The 20741-nt window shown below is 35.9% G+C and overlaps 1 protein-coding gene across 1 annotated transcript; it reads left to right on the top strand.

The window, feature by feature from the left end:
* The first annotated feature begins 16450 nt into the window (after positions 1-16450).
* LOC131858568 (uncharacterized) lies at positions 16451-18064 on the top strand. The gene is made up of 4 exons (XM_059211853.1): positions 16451-16795; positions 16943-17224; positions 17379-17458; positions 17578-18064. The coding sequence occupies exons 1-4, from the start codon at positions 16451-16453 to the stop codon at positions 18062-18064; spliced, it is 1194 nt and encodes a 397-aa protein (XP_059067836.1).
* The last annotated feature ends 2677 nt before the right edge of the window (positions 18065-20741 follow it).

Here is a 20741-nt window from a genome sequence, read left to right as displayed (position 1 = left end):
TCTAACTTAAAGAAGTTAAGTGTTTCTGCAGCTAACTCTGATTTTGCAGATCCATCAGAATACAGGCAGTCAATTGGATCACTGATGTATCTAGTTAACACTAGACCAGACATATGCCTTGCAGTGAATGCTCTCAGTCAGCTCATGAGCTTGTCCAAACATGTTTATCATGTTGTAGCCAAGAACATCATAAGATACTTGCGAGGCACAGTTGATTATGGGCAGAAGCTGCTTAAGTTCAGATTGGTCAAGAAGTGTTACGGACAAGGAAAACTCTTCAAGCATTCACCCACTGCGATCTCTTGGACCTACAAGGACAGTCCTCAGTGGCATTAAGTATTACTGTAGATAAATACATTGTTGCAAGTGTTGCATCAAGAGAAGCAGTGTGATTTCTTGTTGTGCTATTTTGATTTATTATCAGGGTTGTATATTGATGCCTGACAATTCAGTGTTTTATGGCAGGACAATCCTATGTTGCAGATGTCCTCACCAAGTCTCTTGAAGCTTGAGATAGACTTGGAGCTATGGAGAACACCGCCTTTGTTGAGAGGGATTCTCAATCTCTGTGATACATTATGTTGTATCAACCATCCTCTGCGGGCAATGTAAAATGGTAGAAAAGATCCTCTCCATCCTCTGCAGGCAATGTAAGGTGGATCCAGTCTATGCTTGTGTGCGAGCTGGAAGACTATGTTATGTAGTTCCATTCTATGCTTGTGTGCAAGATGGAAGACTACAATATTCTGATTATGTCTATTCCATTTCTTGCTTGTGTGCAAGATGGAAGATTATGATGTTACATTCTTCTTTGAGAGAAGACTGAGGTAAAGACAATAAATGATGGATATGCGTGATCGAAGACATGGAAAGACTCCATGATGTGCATGAATAAATTATGTATGTATTCATGACTTGCAAGTGTGCATGTTAAAGTTTGAAGTCATCCTCCACCGGCATTACAAGATGGATACTATGGGATATTGTGCAAAGAGGAGCAAAGAGGCACCATTCAGCTAAAGTATATTAACACAGATGAACAGGTTGCAGATATCCTTACCGAACCCTTATCCAGAGTGAAGTTTGAATACTTCAGAGACAGACTTGGTATTGTGGAAAACGGAACCTTGATTGAGAGGGAGCTTCAATCTCAGTGACTATTTGTAGCACTTTGAATCATTCCTTGCTTGTGTGCAAGAATGAATTACATCCAATCTATGCTTGTGTGCTAGATGAATAATTGTAATAATGTAAAGACCCACGGGTGTATTACACTTTCTATGCTTGTGTGCTAGAACCATCCTATGCTTGTGTGCTAGGTGGAAGATGTAATTCTATGCTTGTGTGCTAGATCCATTCTATGCTTGTGTGCTAGATGGAACTTAAAGGTTCAGATTATGTATTCTCCTCCTCCCTAGTTAAGAGGGAGTTTTGTTTGTAACTAGGGTTATGTATGGGTTTGGATTGCCTTAAGGCAACATCCGAACCCCCTTTAGGTCCAGGCCCTATCCTAGGGTAATGTGACTCTAATATATGCCCAGCCCAATCCTAAACACATGCCACCTAATTAAATTAGCACCAAAAACCAAAGGAGGCCGACTTGCAATCAAGGATTTCAATGTGTATAAATAAGAGACATTTGCAAGTCTATAATCATCAAGTTCGAATCTCATACAAATGCGAATTAGCTCTATTGTGTGAATTCTTCAAGAAGGGTGCGAACTTAACTTCAAGGAAGAGTGTGAACCTATCCAGATTGGTGCGAAATTGTCCAAGAGGACATAGTGGATTTTGATGCAAGTTTTGAAGCATGCAAAGGGACAAATCTGATATGTGAAGATCAGATTCAAGCTAAGTATTGTACTTATGATTTAGAGGAGAATATATAATCTGACCTGTGGGTCTTTCATGCTTGGTTTTTCCTCCTTGGAGGTTTTCCCAGGGTATGCTTGTTTGTCTACTATTTTATTTCTGATTTATGTTGGCTTATTAAAATACTGCAAATCTGATTACAACCTAGGGCATAATCAATTATATAAATTTGATTAACATACGTAGGGTTTAAAATTACAATATCTACTTTATATTCTACCTTAAACAAGTTAAAGAACTTTCAATTATTATTCAAATCCACTTTTACAACAATACATTAAGAAGAAATAGATGATTTTAATGGGTTAAATATGAGACAATTTATGGTCTCATCATCTCACACTTGCATGAAATAAAATAGACTAATCTAATTGACACTTTCTGGAAATAAAATACTTGCTTGAATTCAAATTTACTCTAAGAATCTCTGGAAAATACATTGTTGGAAATGAAACTAGTCTATCGTATGTCCTCAGGGTAAAACAAGCCTTTCTAATCCCCCCCTTTGCATAATTGATTATAATATATTTATAGAATTTTCATTCCATATCTACCCAACTAATCCAAAAAGAATATGGATCACGATCCACTTTTGAGGGGGTATTTAAAAAACATTGAGAAAACTGAACTTGTTGTCCTTCATCCTGCCAATCTATCTCAATCATTTTCTAATATGAACTGCTCCTTATCTATTATGAATGTTTAAAAACTCTCAAAGGGGATTTTATCCCTTCAAGTCTTATTTACAAATAATTTTAAATTTTTAAATTTCACTGAGAAACGAGGGAGATATCACTACTTTACTGAGTGTGTTTTTCACAATTTCTGGATGCCTGATTTCTTGGAAGTCTTCAAGTTCTCAACGTGAATGAAGGAATTAATCATCATTTTAGTTGATCAAATCATTATTGATCATCATGAATAATATGCTACAATCATGCAATCACATTGGAGTGCTTTGGTAACTTGAGTTATCTATTGTTGAAAAAGATAACTTACTATAGTATGTAACTGCAAGTTGCATGAAACATATACTTTGCCCATTGATTTAGGAATGATTGATGCTACATTATTTTGCATGAATGTTGGAGTGTGTTGGGAGTCTTCAAGAGTCTTATCTATCTTCTTTTAATGTCTTCAAATCCTTCTACAATGTCTGGAGTTGTCTGGAGTTAATGTCTGGAGCTCTTTGTTGCAAATATTTTTGAAGCTTCTTCTTGTCATGAGTTATTTAATAACTCATTCATTTGCATTGTAATATCTTGCACACTCATGGAGACATATTAGAAGCATTTTGGATTACATTTATTTACTAAAAATAAATCAAATATCTACTTTATATTCTACCTTAAACAAGCTAAAGAACTTTCAATTATTACTCAAATCCACTTTTACAACAATATACAAAGAAGAAATAGATGATTTTAATGGGTTAAATAAGAGACAATTTATGGTCTTATCATCTCCCCCAAAACTAAAGTGTTGCAAGTCCCTCTACAACTCAGAATGAGCCTTCAAATTAAATTAATTCACTTTTGTAACAGTTTCTCTACATAATTCTGGGTAGCTCCTGATGGCTCCCAATTAGCATTTAAAATAAATTTAATCTCTTGATAGCTCCATAAATCTTGGAATAAATATTTAGGCACTTTTTTCTTCTTCTTTTGGAGTGGATTGAGTAGAATGAAAGAACTTTAAGTTGGATAAGAGTAAAATAATAAAGCAAATACCTGATTTTCCCTGAGTTTTTTTTGCAACCATCATGCATAAGTTTTAGTTCACTTTCCCGATGATGCATGCAAAGATTTTCTTCCAACTTTTGAGAGCTGCAACTTGATCCTTTATGTTGACTAACAACTCAAATTGCTTCGCCATTTTTTTCTTCCATGCTTTTGAAGATTTTAGTGCTAGAACTAGAGTTCAAGACTACAACAACCAATCAACCATGATGCCAGAATATTTGTAGAATTTTTTTAGTGCAATAACTTGTACTAAAGTGCATGTTTACAGCGTTTGAGAAGAGAAAATAGCACGTGCAAAGCGCTTATTTACAGAAAACAAACCTACCCTAACCTACTCTACTTAATGATGTAGAGAGGTTACACATAATCATTAATTGGTTGTGAAAAATATCTTCCCTTTCTCATAATATATTTTTATGCATTCAATTTTTTAAGAGAAGATAATGAAAAGAAGACAAAAATTTTGGAATTCCATGCTTCACCTTCCTTTGAAGTGGAAACCTTCTCCATGATTTCCGATTTTAGAAAATGCATGTGTTGTTGAGAGATATTGTAATCCTTTCCTCTGATCTAGTACATGCATGACTGGAATCAGTTTCTTGTTCTTCAAATCTCTGATTGGGCAGCCCTCCTTTGACTTCAAAAATCTACTTGGGCAGCCATTCTTAGACTTTGAAGGTCTTCGATTAGGTCTCTCTTTTTCAATCTTTTGTAATGAAGATAAGATCTCTTGATTGTATTATCCACCTCTTGCAAGCAATAAGCCATCAATTCTTTCTTTAAAGAAATATCCTTTGCTAGGACTTTGATTGATGGTCTTCCAATTAAGGATATTTTAAAAAAAACATTGTTTCTCTTTAAATCTGGTGTTTGGGGGTTTTGATTTGGTATTTTGGGGGGGTTTTAAGAGACAAATCTTTCTTGAGGAACTTTTAAACCTAAAAGGTTGCCAAATTGATTTTCCTAATTCCCTAATGACACTTATCCCTGACAATGGAACCAAAAATGATGGGTTCATTGTAATCCTCATTATTTAATTTATAAATCCAAGGTGGTTTCCATGGTTGTATGCAAAAGAGAATGAAGAAAATTGGTTTGACGATCTATTCTAACTTACAAAAAATGAAAGCTAATCTAAAGCACTCTTACATGAATAGAAATTTTTAATCTATCTCACACTTTCATGAAAGGAAATAGGCTAATAAAATTGACACTTTCTAGAAATAAAATACTTACTTGAATTCAAATTTACTCTAAGAAATTCTAGAAAATACATTGTTGGAAATGAAACTAGTCTATCCTATTTCCTCGGGCTAAAACAAGTATTTTATAATCCCTAACTTTGCTTGATTTATTACAATATATTTATAGAATTTTCATTCCATATCTACCCAACCAATCCACTAAGAATGTGGATCCAAGATCCACTTTTGAAGGGGGCATTTACAAAACATTGAGAAAATTGAACTTGCTATCCTTCATCCCGCCAATATATCTCAGTCATTTTCTGATATGAATTGCTCCTTATTTATTATAAATATTTCTAAATCTTGAAAATGGGTTTTATCCCTTGAATTATAATTTCCATATCATTTTGAATTTTTTAATTTCATCAAGAAACGAGGGAGATATCTTTGTTTTACTCAAACTGTGTTTTTCACAATTTTTGGGCACTTGATTTCTTGGACGTCTTCAAGTTTTCAACGTGAATGAAGGAATTAATCATCAATTCAGTTGATCAAATAATTTTTTATCACCATAAAGAATATTCTACAATCATGCAATCACATTGGAGTGCTTTGGTAACTTGAGTTATCTTTGTTGGAGAAAGATAACGTAGTGTAGTGTGCAACGGCAACTTGCCTGAAATAGATACTTTGCCTATTGATTTAGGAATGATTGATGCTCAATGATTTTGCATGAATGTTGGAGTGTTTTGAGACTCTTCAATATTATTCTATATCTTCTCTTAATGTCTTCAAATCCTTTTACAATGCTTGGAGTTGTCTCGAGTTAATGTTTGGAGCTCTCTGCTGCAAATATTTTTGAAGCTTCTTGTCATGAGTTATTTATTCATATGCATTGTAATATATTGCACACTCATGGAGACATATTAGAAGAATTTTGTATTACATTTATTTACTAAAAATAAATCAAATATCTACTTTATATTCTACCTTAAACAACCTAAATAACTTTCAATTATTACTCAAATCCACTTTTACAACAATATGAAAAGAAGAAATAGATGATTTTAATGGGTTAAATATGAGACAATTTATGGTCTCATCACCAAGCTTAAATTTTCATATTTGACATGTACTTAACAATTATTCATATAAGTTTGATCATAACCCCTTAAGCATTTTCAATGTGTACTTTCAATATTTTGGATTAGGACCTCTAGCTAAACTAGAACCCCTTAAGATGTAAATTATCAAGATCACATGGCCCCTTAAGATTCCATCTATTTAATCACATTAAATTCCCTTTAATCCATCCTATAATGACCCCCTTAAAACATATGAAATATATCTTAACCCCTTAAGCCTTCCCATTCTAGGACGATCCTTGACATGTTCTAGGCTTAAACTTTTATACTTGACATGTAAGTTTAATGTTTAGACATATAAGTTTGATCATGACCCTATAATCTCTTTTATACTTAACATACTTTCAATATGTATACTTGACAAATGTTCATGATTAGGACCTCTAGCTGAACTAGGACCTCTTAATCTATATTCTCAATCGTGCATGACCCCTTATTTAAGCTTTCATTTATATCTAAGATCGTGTTGAACTCCCCTCACTTGAGATCCTATCATGTACTTGACATACTTTTAACAATTATATCACCAATTAGGAGGTCTCTTATGCTTCCATACTTAACATATATGTACTCATGTATAAGTTAGATCATGACACTTAAGCTCAAGTTCATATTTTTAACATATACTTTCAATTTATGTACTTGACATTCAAGATCTTAGGACCTCTCTAAGCTGAAATAGGACCCCTTAAGACATCCTTAATTATATGACCCCTTAAGTTTTCTTTCATTTATATCTAATTACATTGAACTCCCCTTAAGCCATATTATCATAATTTGACATACTTAAAAATTAGATCACCAATGACGAGGTCTCTTAAAAGCTTCCATACACTTGACATCATGTACTCATGTATAAGTTCGATCATGAACCTTAAGTGATCTTTCATACTTAACATACTTCCAATGTATACTTTCTACATTCAATATTAGGACCTCTAGTTGAAATAGGATCCCTTAAGGCATTCTCAATCACATGACCCCTTAAGACATGTATGATTTCTGACATTATAAGTATTTAAGTTTGATCATTCTCAATCATTATTCACTTAACATCAATAATGCATTTATTTTTTAGTATGTACATGTATTTTAAAGTTGTAATAAGATATCTTTAAATTTTGAATGTTATAATACATATGCATGTACTTAAAAGTTTCAAATGATGTGTACATAGTCAATTCATATGATTTAATATGTATAGTTTTAATTATGTTTAAATAATTTAAATATATATAGATTCTTTAAAGTTAATTAAATTGTGATTTATTTTTTGTGTATATTGTTCATGTATATATGTAGAGTCTACGCATAGATATCATGGATGAGTTTGACGTAGAAGAGTTGTTTAATCCCCCACCTCCACCCCCTTCATATCAACTATTTCCATCCGAGCCACCTCAACACCCTCCACCTCCACCTCCACCTCCACCTCAACCCAATCCACCCTGGATCCAATGAGGCTTGATATCGAGCCAAGATCAAAGATAATGTGGCATTGATTTAAGAAAAAATAAATGTCATTTTTAATGGACCATACATGCCCCACCATCTAGTGTATTTTGTATTTTCGATGCAAAACATCGTTGATGCAGTCTACCTCTAAATTCATATCGTTTGTAGAGAGAGGAGAGACAACAGTTTTATTCAGATGGCCTCTCCTATAGGCAAATCCTAGACCTAAAAAAACCAAAGTCCAACTAGCTTCATATTTCATTGACCCCACCACTAACTTACCAATTCCTCAAAATAAATCATGCATATCCATGAGGTGGTGTCAGCATCATGCAATGGCGGCTCATATTTTGGAGTGGTGGTGGATGGTCTTTGACCAACCACCACACACTAATTTAGAGGTTCCCCTAGATTTTTTGAGAAAATTATATGCAGAGTTTGTTATGGGTTATAAACCCAATTATTTTGACTTTAGATCATTCTAGGGTGTTGATGGTGGTATGCTACAATAGAGGTTGGGGTACAAGTTGACCCCAATTGACCCATCCCTCATCAGCCTATTGTGGATCCTCCTTTTTTTGCTGTTCTTATTCTTGTTCATCCATGTTTAGTGATATCGACATTATGAGCATTGAGTGTGCTCTCTGCTAGTCTTAGCGAGCAGACTAGTCAGCTTATCATGATCATGAAGGAGCATCAAGAGGAAATGATGCCAATAGGTCTACTCCACGTGTGTTAGTACCTCATTTTTGCACAAGTAGCAATCGATTATGATATGGCCCTTGTGATGGTGGATCCACTTCAAGTGCATATGGTCCATCTACTTCAACTGCACATGGAGCATCATATCATGATATTAGTTCATATATAGATTTTCTATGTGTTGATGATCATCATAAAGGTACATGTTGAATTTATAAAAAAACAAAATAATTAATTAAGCATGTGAGTTTTTTTAATTTATAATAGACATAAATTATATATTGTGAACTATTAGATAACTAAATGTTTTATGTCTAGGACATGGCTACGGGCACATCAACTTCCTCTTTTGATCGATTTTGTTTTTTGTTGACACATGTGCAACTCACCACACCTTTTGGGGTATAACTTGATTGATTCTTTAATTTGAATGACGTTAAGCTCTAACATTGTTCATCATATAATAAATTTATAAATATATTAATGTCGGTACATGTTTAGGGAGTGACATCGACTTCCACGTTGAATTATCCACCTGAGGTTGTGGTGGGTGCTCCTTCAGTATCAATTGTTGTAGACGAGGCAGTCAATGTATGTTGACTAATTCTGTATTTATAAATTATAAATTTTTATATATATGTATGTAGAATTTTATATTAAAATTTGAATTACTTAAATGTTTAAATATGTACATGTGAATTATGTAGGTTGACACCACTATGAGGATGGGTTTTGCACACCCATATGATCTTGGTCAATTTCAAGAGTCATCGTTTGCATTTCAAGTGAACAATTTTATATTAATATTTATATGAATTTCATTTATACAGATATTTTTAATGGATCGATATCAATTTGTAGACTTTGACGTGTTTTATTTGACCTTGTAGGGCATTGTTAATAACATTTTTGTTCCTGATACTACTACTCAGACCATGTCTTGGAAGGAGCAACAAGCAACGGTATTTTTTATTTTGTTTACATTTTAAATCAATTAAATATTTCACTTGAATTTTAGTATTCATATATGTGTTTAAATACTTTTTTTGAACTACAACCTAAGACGGGTGCAACCATGGACATAACAATTAGATCTAGAGATGCAAAGCACCTAGATGTGCCAAGAGGAGATGATTGGGTACAATAATTTGCATATGATTTTATAAATTAAAGCACAAATTAAATCATTTTATATATGTATATGATTTCACTTTCTTCTATTGCATGAGACAGGATAGACAAGACCCATAGCACTAGGGGATGCAGAGCACCTAGATGAGGGAAGAGATGACCAAACTCATAGAGTATTTAATTTAGATATAATATTATTAAAATTAAAAATTAAATCATTTTAAATAGTTTTAAAAATCTATTTTCAAGTTCATTTTTCTCCTATAGAGTGATTATGTTCGTTATGGTGTGCTTGGATTGAAGAGTAGTCTTGATTGAAAGGAGTCCTCTTGATTTTAGGGACTATAGATTTTTATATAAATGTTTCACAGACTTATTTCAGTACACTTGTTTCATGGACTAGATTTCTTTGTGCATATTTTGAACAGTATTTCATGGACTTTATTATGTATGCTTTATTATTTCAAGGATATTATCACATGTTTTCTAGTACTTTGTTGTACATGTATGGAATTTATATGGACTTTGTACAATGCTTTATTACATGTTTTAGTGATTTCTAACAATGCTTGTACCAATTTAGGATCTTATATGATATATTTTAAAAACAAACATTTATTCAATAAATGCACACATAACAAATCTCATTTACATAGTGATTTAGGAACTTAAATAATATACACATTTTAGGATACAAATGAAGCAATAAATTATATTTTGTAAACTTATAAGAAATGTACAAATTTGATAAGCACTAAATAAATTATATATCTTAGAAATTTAACATTAAAAATTTGATCCACATTTTAAAAATAGAACTCAATGTTTAAAATTCATAAAAATTGTTAAAAAGTTCAATGTAAGAAATAACATTAAAATTGATCCACTTTAAAATTATATAGTTCAAGAATGTATACAAAATTGATCCAATTTATTGGTATTCAATTGCAATGCTCATAGAGACCATCAGGTTCAAGATATATATATATATATATATATATATATATATATATATATATATATATATATATATACTTGTAGGAGACCTGTGTAATAACAAATGACTCAAGTTAAGTAAATTAGATTTAATTGAATAAATAAGATAAATTCAAAATTCCACTATGTGCATGTACTAATAATAGAAATTAATTAAACATTCAACAATTGATGCTTACCATATTATGGAAATTATTAAATTAATTTTTCATGAACTCGTTAACACCACCTACAACAAAAACTAGGATCTACCTACAACAAAACTTAGTTCGATATTAAAATAGGATACATCTTAAGAAGATGGCTTAAGGGGGTCTAGAATTAGGACACGGCTTAAGGGGATATATCTAATTAGAATAGATATCAAAGTACAAAATGACAATAAATGAATTCTAGCATATATTAAAATTCATATAAAACTATATATGCATATCTATATTTACTTATTTTATTGTACACCATCTAAATCTTAAGGGGATGGACCTATATATCAAACAATAATAAAACAAAATATCAAATATATTAAATATATGAACTTGATATTAAAACCATATTAAAAAATATCACAAACTTTGAACATTTGATGCTTACCATATTATGAGAATTCGTTAATTTGTCACGAACTTTCAAATGAACATCTAGACATGCACTACTCATTAACACCACCTACAACAAAAACTGAGATCTACTTACAACAAAAATTAGTTAGATATATAAAAATAAGATGTGTCTTAAGGGGACCTAATTAGGATGGCTTAAGGGGACATCGTGTTAGGATGGCTTAAGGTGATGGACCTAATTAGAATGTTGTAAGAGGACAAACCTGATTAGGATGACTTAAGTGGACATCTCATTAAGATGGCTTAAGGGGATGGACCTAATTAGGATGACTTAAGGGGATGGACTTAATTAGGATGGCTTAAGGGGATGTAGAATTAGAATCTATCAAAGTACAAAATGACAATAAATGAATTTTAACTATGTATTAAAGTAATATCAATATCCTTGAAAAACATGTATTTAAAAATTTATACATACCTCTATTTACTTATTCCATTGTATCATCTTAAGCTTAAGGGGATGGACCTATATATCAAACAATAATAAAATAAAATATCAAATATATTAAATATATGAACTTGATATTAAAACTATATTAAAAAATATCACAAACTTTGAACATTTGATGCTTACCATATTATGGGAATTCATAAATTTGTCACGAACTTTCAAATGCACATCTAGATGTGTAGTACTTGTTAACACCACCTACAACAAAGACTAGGATCTACCTACAACAAAAATTCGTTAGATATATAAAAATAAGATACATCTTAAGGGGACCTAATTAAGACGATTTAAGTGGATGGACCTAATTAGGACATGGCTTAAGGGGATAGACCTAATTAGGATGGCTTAAGTGGACATCTGATTAGAATGGCTTAAGGTGATGGACCTAATTAGGATGGCTTAAGGGGACACAAAATTAGAATCTATCAAAGTACAAAATGACAATAAATGAATTTTAACTATCTATCAAAGCAATATCAATATCATTGAAAAGCATGTATTTAAAATGTATACATACCCATATTTACTTACTCCATTGTACCATCTTAAGCCTAAGGGGATGGACCTATATCAAACAATAATAAAACTATATCAAATATATTAAATATATCAACTTGATAAATACAAGTATATCAAAACACATGCATATTAAATATATATATATATATATATATATATATATATATATCAAATAATAACATCTAAAAAGGATGGCTTATGGGGACATCTTATTAGGATGAATTTTAAGGGGATGATCCTAATTAGGATGGCTTAAGCGCATCTACAATTAGAATATATCAAAGTACAAAATGATAATAAATGATTTTTAACTATGTAAAGAAAAATCAATATCATTTAAAAGCGTGTATTTAAATTTATATATAAAACTATTATATACATACCTAGATTATCCTATTGTACATCTACATCCTCTCTTTTTTCCAATGCATCTATAATTGTCTTGTGAGCTTCCATAGAAATTATCCACAACTCTTTATTAGCAGGTCTCTCATGATATCTCACTAGTTGTATATTTGTTGCAACAATCAAATGTGAGTAGTGTATAATCTTCTTACGTGTTTCATAATCTTCGAAAGCAAGCAAACCATTCTTTAGGTTGTTAGATATTTCCTTATCCAAGTTCCAACAACCATCACTGGACCAGTTGGATAATGATAGTCATCATCATCTTCTCGAGGTTTTATTAACTTTTTTTTAGTCTCAACACATCTAGCCAACCAAATTTTTTTTCCTCTTCATTGTCCTCGGGTGCAACAACAACATTCACATGTCCTACAAACAAAATTAAAATCAATAATTAAAGTGACATACAATTTCACCAATCTACATGTATGTGTACATGGCCTAGTAATAAAGAAAAAATATTCAAATAAATTTTGAAATTTAATCAAATTACCTTTTTGCACTATTGACATATTTTGTGTCAACCTTAGTCATGTAAATAACTGATCTGAGAAATAATCAATGGCTAGACCCTGCATAATTCCCCAATGCCTAAAACCCTAAACCCTTAAGGCTTCTTGCCTTAGGTATTTTTTTTGGCCTTGATATTTTCCTCTATTGACCATTGCAGACAGTCATTTCACTTAAATCAACTAGCAAGAGTGTTCCTTATGCATCCTGGAACCGGCACCATTTTACCCACTACTAGAAAGTGAGAATTTAATTATTACTGTGACCGCTTGATCACAAGTTCGTAGCTATTGGTGCTCACCTTCACTTGGCCTTGCAATGTTGTGATAGACCTGTTGTGGTTACCTTTGGTTGTTAGCTGCATCATCTTAATAGTTAAGGAATTGTGCTGCATAACATTGCATTGCTGCAATGAGTTGTTGGTGGTTACCGGGAGATGTTAGATTGTAAGTTCACAGCGGTCAAGGTGAACCATTGGTTTGCCTTGCACTGTTGCGATGGACCGCTAAGGGTTAACATGGATGTTAGGTTGTATCATCGCGATGATCAAGAACAAGTGTTATCTTAGGTTGCGATCTTGCGATTGGCGGCTAATGATTAAAGTGAATGTCAAGTCGCTTCATCATGGCTTCTTTGTAACTATTTTGGACTAATTTGCGAGCTTATGATTGATGGGCTCAGTCAATTGGTGGGGCCTATAGAATTTCATGAACCAATGGTGGTCGTCTGATTTCCTATCATGTCCCCTCTTTAGCTCTGTCTAGCAGAGACATGTGAGTCAGCTTATTATGGGGTCTTGTAGGCTGACAGCGATGGATAGAGACTCAGTGTGGTTATACAGTGTCTGGGACTTGGTGTTCTGGCAGTAGTTGATCAGTTTGGAGCAGTTCCTTATTTGTAGGAGACAGTTCCTTATTTGTAGGAGACATTTCCTACATTTATGGAGGATATCCCTACTATTTAGGAGGTTATGACCATACCCTGGGTTGGGTCTCCTTGAGATTATTCTTTGGGTTCAGTTTGAGAGGATTTGGATTTGTTTCCTAGTTTCTAGGAGCATCCCTAAATTTTAGGGATGAGACTGCCAGTGGATCCTTGATTTCCGACTTCAGTCACAGACAGGTGGCAAGTTGACTTTCTGGTTTGTGGTGTCATTTGAGCATTTTGCAGCTATTTGGGTTATATTTTTAATAATTCCTAAGTTAGCATTTATTATTTAAATAAGGCTATGTTTATAGCCATTTTGGAGTAATAAGGGGTTTGTGGCCTCATCTGGATGTGTATCCCTTGGTGTAATAGCTCATTGGAAAGGTCTTGGACTTTTCTAAATATTTCTCTTTTGACTCAGATCCTTTCGGTGAACGGATTTCTTTATATTTGAAAAAAGGTCATTTTTCTATACACTTGGCAACTTAAAATGAGAAATATAACATTTTAACCCTAAACGCCCCATTGAGTCACTTTTAGGGTTCGAGCTAAGTGGGAAGGTGTTATAAGGAAGCTATGACCTAACTCTTGGATATCTTTTACACATTCAAAACTTGCTTCTTCCGAATTTGCTCTGGTAGAGTGATTCTTCATCTGGGATGCAAACCCTAGGTTGGATACTGGCTGGGACGTAGCCCCCAGCAGTAGTTTGTCAGTAGATACTTCAGGGTGTTGGGCATTGGTTGACAGAGATTGGGTGCGCTATTGATTGCAAAGGATTCAGATTGCATTCAGAGGGTTTCATCAAGGCAGCTAACCTTATTCAGCTGGCACGTGACTATAGCTGCAGCCCATTGGGAGTTGTGGTGGCGTCATTCTTCCTTGTTGTCCACATTTGGTTTGTTGCTGGTGTGAAGAGCTGGAAATCTGCATATTGTATCTTGCTTATTCATTGCTGGTCAATTCATTTTGTAGCAGCTCCAAATTGGTAAATGATAATTGTTGGAATACAAGGAAATCAGATTATTGTCTTGGTACGAGTTGTAGTATTTTAGATTGTAAGTGTTCTAATTTATGAACATTGTCTCCATTCTTATTTCACACTCTTATTGTTTACTATTTCTTTATATATATATCTTCAAAACTCCAAAACAAAAAGAAACAAACCCCCTTTCTGCACTTCTGTCTATTCTATAAGATCACGAAAAAATTACAAAAAACCTAGTTTATTAAATAAAAATTACAGCAGATCAGAAAAGGGATCCATCAGGGATCTTTCAGTGGTATCAGAGCTATCATCCTGCCAGCTTGTAGGGTTTGTGTGGAATTTTCACACTAGGGTTACATTTTATTCTATGCATCCGGGTAGAGAGGAGATACATAGGTATTATACACGTAGGGTAGCTCAACAGGAGCGTGAGATTGAAATTGAATAGGTACCCAGTATGGCAGATGAACAAGGGGGTGCTAGACAAAACTGGATTGAGGATGAAGAATGGGAGATGATGAGAACTCTCATCACTACACAGCCCAGGATAGTCCAGACACTTGACAGATTACAGGAAACCTTGGCACGAATGGAGTTGGATAGAAATAGGGGCAAACATGGGCAAAGCAGATCAGTTTCAGTGGCAGGCAGTCAGCATAGCCATCAGTCCCATTCATCAATGGGGAGCTCCCTTCATTCCTCTAGGCGGGAACATCATCATACACCTGCTACGGATAGACCTTTGCTTCCTCAGTTTGTACCAGGTGCACAGCCAGCACAGGAAGATCCACTAGAGGTTGGGTTCCAGGAGTCAGTTTTGGCAGCCACAGCTGAGTGGAGAGCCCTACCCCTAGAGGTTAGGAATGTTTTCCCTCTTCCCCAGTATTGTGCATAGCGTAGAGATACAACTAGGTTCAGAGGAGATCGTGGTTATAGACCACCACATCAGTAGAACTATGACCTCAATAGAGCTACTAGGAAGATCACATTGGCTACATATGATGGCTCTGGTGATACGAGTGCGCGAGATTGGGTGCACAAGCTGGACATATATCTATCCTTGAGGCCCATGCCTGAGCGTGAGGCTATTCAGTTTGTTGTGTTGCATTTAGATGGGATTGCCTATGATTGGTGGCACCATGGATTGGTCACCCAGGATCACACCTTGGTACGTTCCTATGCCGAGTTCACTGAATGACTCATTACATGGTTTGACCGTAAGGATACAGAGCTCTACTATAGAGAGTTGGCACATCTTAGACAAACTGGGCTTGCAGAAGCTTATATTAATGAGTTCCAGCATATTGCGGTTATGGTACCTGATATGCCCCAGAGGCGGAGTGTGATGTTATTCATTGAGGGATTGCAGGATAGACTTAAGGGATTGGTACGTGCTTTCCAGCCAGCCACTCTTAAGGAGGCCATTGATGTGACATTGAGACTGGATATCGTTCCCACTTCTTATTAGGCAGATAAGAAGCAATTCAGGGACTCTCGGCCTACACAGAAGGCCAATACTACATAGAATAAAGGAGGGTCATCATCTAGACCCCCTTGGATGAATCAAGAGATGAGGAATGAATTGAGAAGGAAAAAGTTATGCTTTTCCTACAAGGAACCTTGGGAACCAGGACACCGTTGTATGGGTAAAGGAAAGGTTCATTTGATTGAGGTGACATCTGAGTTAGGGGATGAGGAGGTACCGACACTAACACTGAGGATAGCATGGAGGATGTTGAGTAGGTGCAGACACAGTTGGAGTTAGATACCCCTGAGCCTTTGGCGACAGCCAAAGTAACTATGGCTACCCTGTCCAGTTATCCTAAATTTCATGCCTTTAGGTTGAAAGGTACACTGAAGGGCAAGCAGGTCATGAGCTTGGTAGACACAGGTGCCACGCATAACTTTATTGATCAGAAGTTAGTGGAGAGGCGTGGATTACAGTATGAGGAGTTTGGCAGTTTTGGAGTGAAGGTGGCAGATGGTGCAGTTTTGGGTTGTACTAAATGGATTCCACAGCTTAGTATTCAGATGGGGGATTATACTCTGACCGATGATTTTTATGTGCTTCCATTAGAGGATTATGATGTGGTCTTGGGCATGCAGTGGTTACAGGGTATTGGGCATTACATTATTGATACCACCGTATGCAGTTAGAGTTCCTTTCTGGGGGGGAAGAAGACTATCTTAAGGGCAGCGTCAGATGGTGGACCTAAGGAGGTGTCTTCTCACAGGATGGAGACTATTATTAGACATAATGATGTGATTTGGGCTACACATTGTTTGGTGAAGTCCAAAACACCTACACCTCAGGATGTCAGGGTATTTCATGTTGATATTCAGTTAGTAATGGACCGTCATGGGAGAGTATTTGGTGACATACCTTCTGGAGTGCCTCCAGATAGAGGTTTTGAGCATGGTATAGAGATGGAGGATGGAGCGAAGCCAGTGATTACTACCCCATATCGTCATCCTCGAGCCTATAAGGATGAAATTGAGAAGACTATTCATGAGTTGTTGGATATGGGTTTCATTCGGCCTAGTTCTAGCCCCTTTGCTTCTTCTGTAGTGCTTGTTAAGAAGAAGGATGGGACTCTATGGATGTGTATAGATTACAGAGCTTTGAACAAGAAGACAATCAAGAACAGATACCCTATTCCACACATTGATGAGTTGTTGGATGAGCTTCATGGAGAATTCTACTTCTCTAATATTGATCTTCGTTCAGGTTACCATCAGATACGTGTACGAGCAGAGGATGTACACAAGACTACCTTTCGTTGTCACTATGGGCACTATGAGTTTTTGGTAATGCCTTTTGGCCTTACCAATGCACCAGCTACTTTCCAGTCCTATATGAACCATATCTTCAACAAGCAGTTGAGGAAATCGGTTCTAGTGTTCTTTGACGACATATTGATTTATAGTCATACTTGGGATGACCATCTCAGACATGTTGAGGAGGTACTTAGCATTATGGAGAGCCAGTCTCTATTTGCTAAGTTATCCAAATGTGAGTTTGGACTTAGGGAGGTTTTATATTTGGGCCATGTGATCAGTGCTGATGAGGTGAAGGTGCATGAGGAGAAGATTCAGGCGATTCGGGATTGGCCCCGCCCTCAAAACATTACTGAGTTACGTGGGTTTCTTGGTTTATGTGCTTATTACAGAAGATTTGTGAGAGGTTTTTCTCAGTTGGCACCACCTTTGACAGACCTCACAAAGAAAGTGGCGTTCAGAAGGACAGAACAGGCACAGGGAGTCTTTGATAGACTCAAGGAGGTTATGAGCACTTGTCCAGTTTTGGCATTACCTGATTTCTCGCAGCCATTTGTCCTAGAGTGTGATGCTTCAGGTCTAGGCATAGGATCTATGTTGATGCAAAATAGACATCCCATTGCCTATGAGAGCTAGAAGCTGCGAGATAATGAGAGGTTGTACACTACCTATGATAAGGAAATGTTGGCTATTATGCATGCTTTAGCCAAATTCAGACAGTATCTTGTTGGCAGCAAATTTGTGGTAAGAACCGACCACAACAGTTTGAAATATTTCCTTGATCAGACAGAGCGTAATGATCGACAAAAAAATGGGTGAGTAAGATTCAGGCTTATGATTTTGATATCGAATTCATAAAGGGGAAGAATAATATTGTGGCTGATGCACTCTCTAGGAAACCATCACTTGCTGCCCTATGTTCGTTGAGCGAGATTTCAGCAGATTGGAAGGCTCAACTTTTGGTTGAGTATTCCAAAAATCAGCATGCTTGTGAGGTCATGGATGGTTTGATAGTGGACGACAGATACAGTGTGGTAGATGATATTATCTATTACAAGGGTAGGGTTTATCTTGTTTCGGGTTCACAGTTGAAGAAACAAATTTTGCATGCTTTCCATGATACTCCTACGGTAGGACATCCATGGTATGTTAAGACTTATAGAGTGGTTCGAGAGAGATTCTCTTGGAAGGGTCTCAAAGATGATGTTTTGCGGCATGTCCATGAGTGTATGACTTGTCAGCAGAACAAGTCGGAGCATACTTATCCTGCTGGGTTGTTACAGCCCTTGCCTATACCGGAATAGAAGTGGACTGGGCTTTCTATGGACTTCATTACAGGTCTTCCTCGGGTGCAAGGGAAGGATTGTATCTATGTGGTCGTGGATAGGCTAACAAAATATGCCCACTTCTTTCCCATTGCAATTGATTTTGCAGCATCTCAGGTGGCTGAGCTATTTTTCAGAGAGGTGTTTAGACTCCATGGTCTTCCCAAGACCATAGTGAGTGACAGGGACAGCAGATTCATGAGTTCCTTTTGGCAGGAACTTTTTAGGCTAGCAGGCACTGAGTTGACACCTAGTACTAGTTACCACCCTTAAACAGATGGACGGACCGAAATAGTTAATAAGTGGGTTGAGGGATATTTGCGTAACTATGTGTCAGGGCAGCAGAAAGCATGGGTACGTTGGTTGTATTTGGGAGAGTATTGTTATAATACTACGCACCATATGTCCATTGGCATGATGCCTTTCAGAGCTCTCTACAGCTATGAGGCATTATCCTTCACTGATTTAGCTCTGAGTGATAGTAGAGTTCCTTTGCCTCAGGATTGGTTACAGGAGAATCAAGATATCATGAGATCTCTCAGGGAGAATTTACAGCATGCACAGAATCAGCAAAAGATATATGCTAATCGGCATAGGATTGAGAGAGCATTTGAGGTGGATGACATGGTTTTCTTGCACTTACAGCCATACCGGCAAAGCACCCTTAAAGGAGGGGGAGCTGAGAAGCTCAAACCACATTTTTATGGACCATACAGGGTACTCAGGCAAGTTGGAGAGGTTGCTTATGAGGTTGAGTTACCACCAAGCAGTAAAATTCATAATGTGTTTCATGTATCTTGCCTGAAAAAGGCCCTTGGACAGCATATTACAGTTTCACCCGATTAGGCCCCCATGGATGAGGAAGGTAAATTGACTTTGGTTCCTAAGGAGATTCTTGAGGTGAGGGAACGGCGGTTGAGAAGCAGGGTGATTCGTGAGTATTTGGTATGTTGGAGAAATCTTCCCATAGAGGATGCCACTTGGGAGGGTGAGGCCATTTTACAACATCCAACATTACAGTTGCTTGTGGGCAAGCATCTCCGAGAGGGGAGGACTGTCATGTCCCCTCTTTAGCTCTATCTAGCAGAGACATGTTAGTCAGCTTATTATGGGGTCTTGTAGGCTGACATCGATGGATAGACACTCAGTGTGGTTATACAGTATCTGGGACTTGGTGTTCTGGTAGGTAGTTGATCAGTTTGGAGCAGTTCCTTATTTTTAGGAGACAGTTCCTACATTTATGGAGGATATCCCTACTATTTAGGAGGTTATGACCATACCCAGGGTTGGCTCTCCTTGAGATTATTCTTTGGGTTCAGTTTCAGAGGATTTGGGTTTGTTTCCTAGTTTCTAGGAGCATCCCTAGATTTTAGGGATGACACTACCAGTGGATCCTTGATTTTCGATTTCAGTCACAGACAGGTGGCAGGTTGACTTTCTGGTTTGTGGTGTCATTTGAGCATTTTGCAGCTATTTGGGTTATATTTTTAATATTTCCTAAGTTAGCGTTTATTATTTAAATAAGGCTATGTTTACAGCCATTTTGGAGTAATAAGGGGTTTTTGGCCTCATCTGGATGTGTATCCCTTGGTGTAATAGCTCGTTGGAAAGGTCTTGGACTTTTCTAAATATTTCTCTTTTGACTCAGATCCTTATGGTAAACGGATTTCTTTATATTTGAAAAAAGGTCATTTTTCTATACACTTGGCAACTTAAAATGAGAAATATAACATTTTAACCCTAAACGCCCCATTGAATCACTTTTAGGGTTCGAGCTAAGTGGGAAGGTGTTATAAGGAAGTTGTGACCTAACTCTTGGATATCTTTTACACATTCAAAACTTGCTTCTTGCGAATTTGCTCTGGTAGAGTGATTCTTCATCTGGGACGCAAACCCTAGGTTGGATACTGGCTGGGATGTAGCCCCCAACAGTAATTTGTCAGCAGATACTTCAGGGTGTTGGGCATTGGTTGACAGAGATTGAGTGC

This window comes from Cryptomeria japonica, chromosome 9 (assembly GCF_030272615.1).
Source record: "Cryptomeria japonica chromosome 9, Sugi_1.0, whole genome shotgun sequence".
Lineage (NCBI taxonomy): Eukaryota > Viridiplantae > Streptophyta > Pinopsida > Cupressales > Cupressaceae > Cryptomeria > Cryptomeria japonica.
This window is presented reverse-complemented; position numbering and strand designations above follow the sequence as displayed.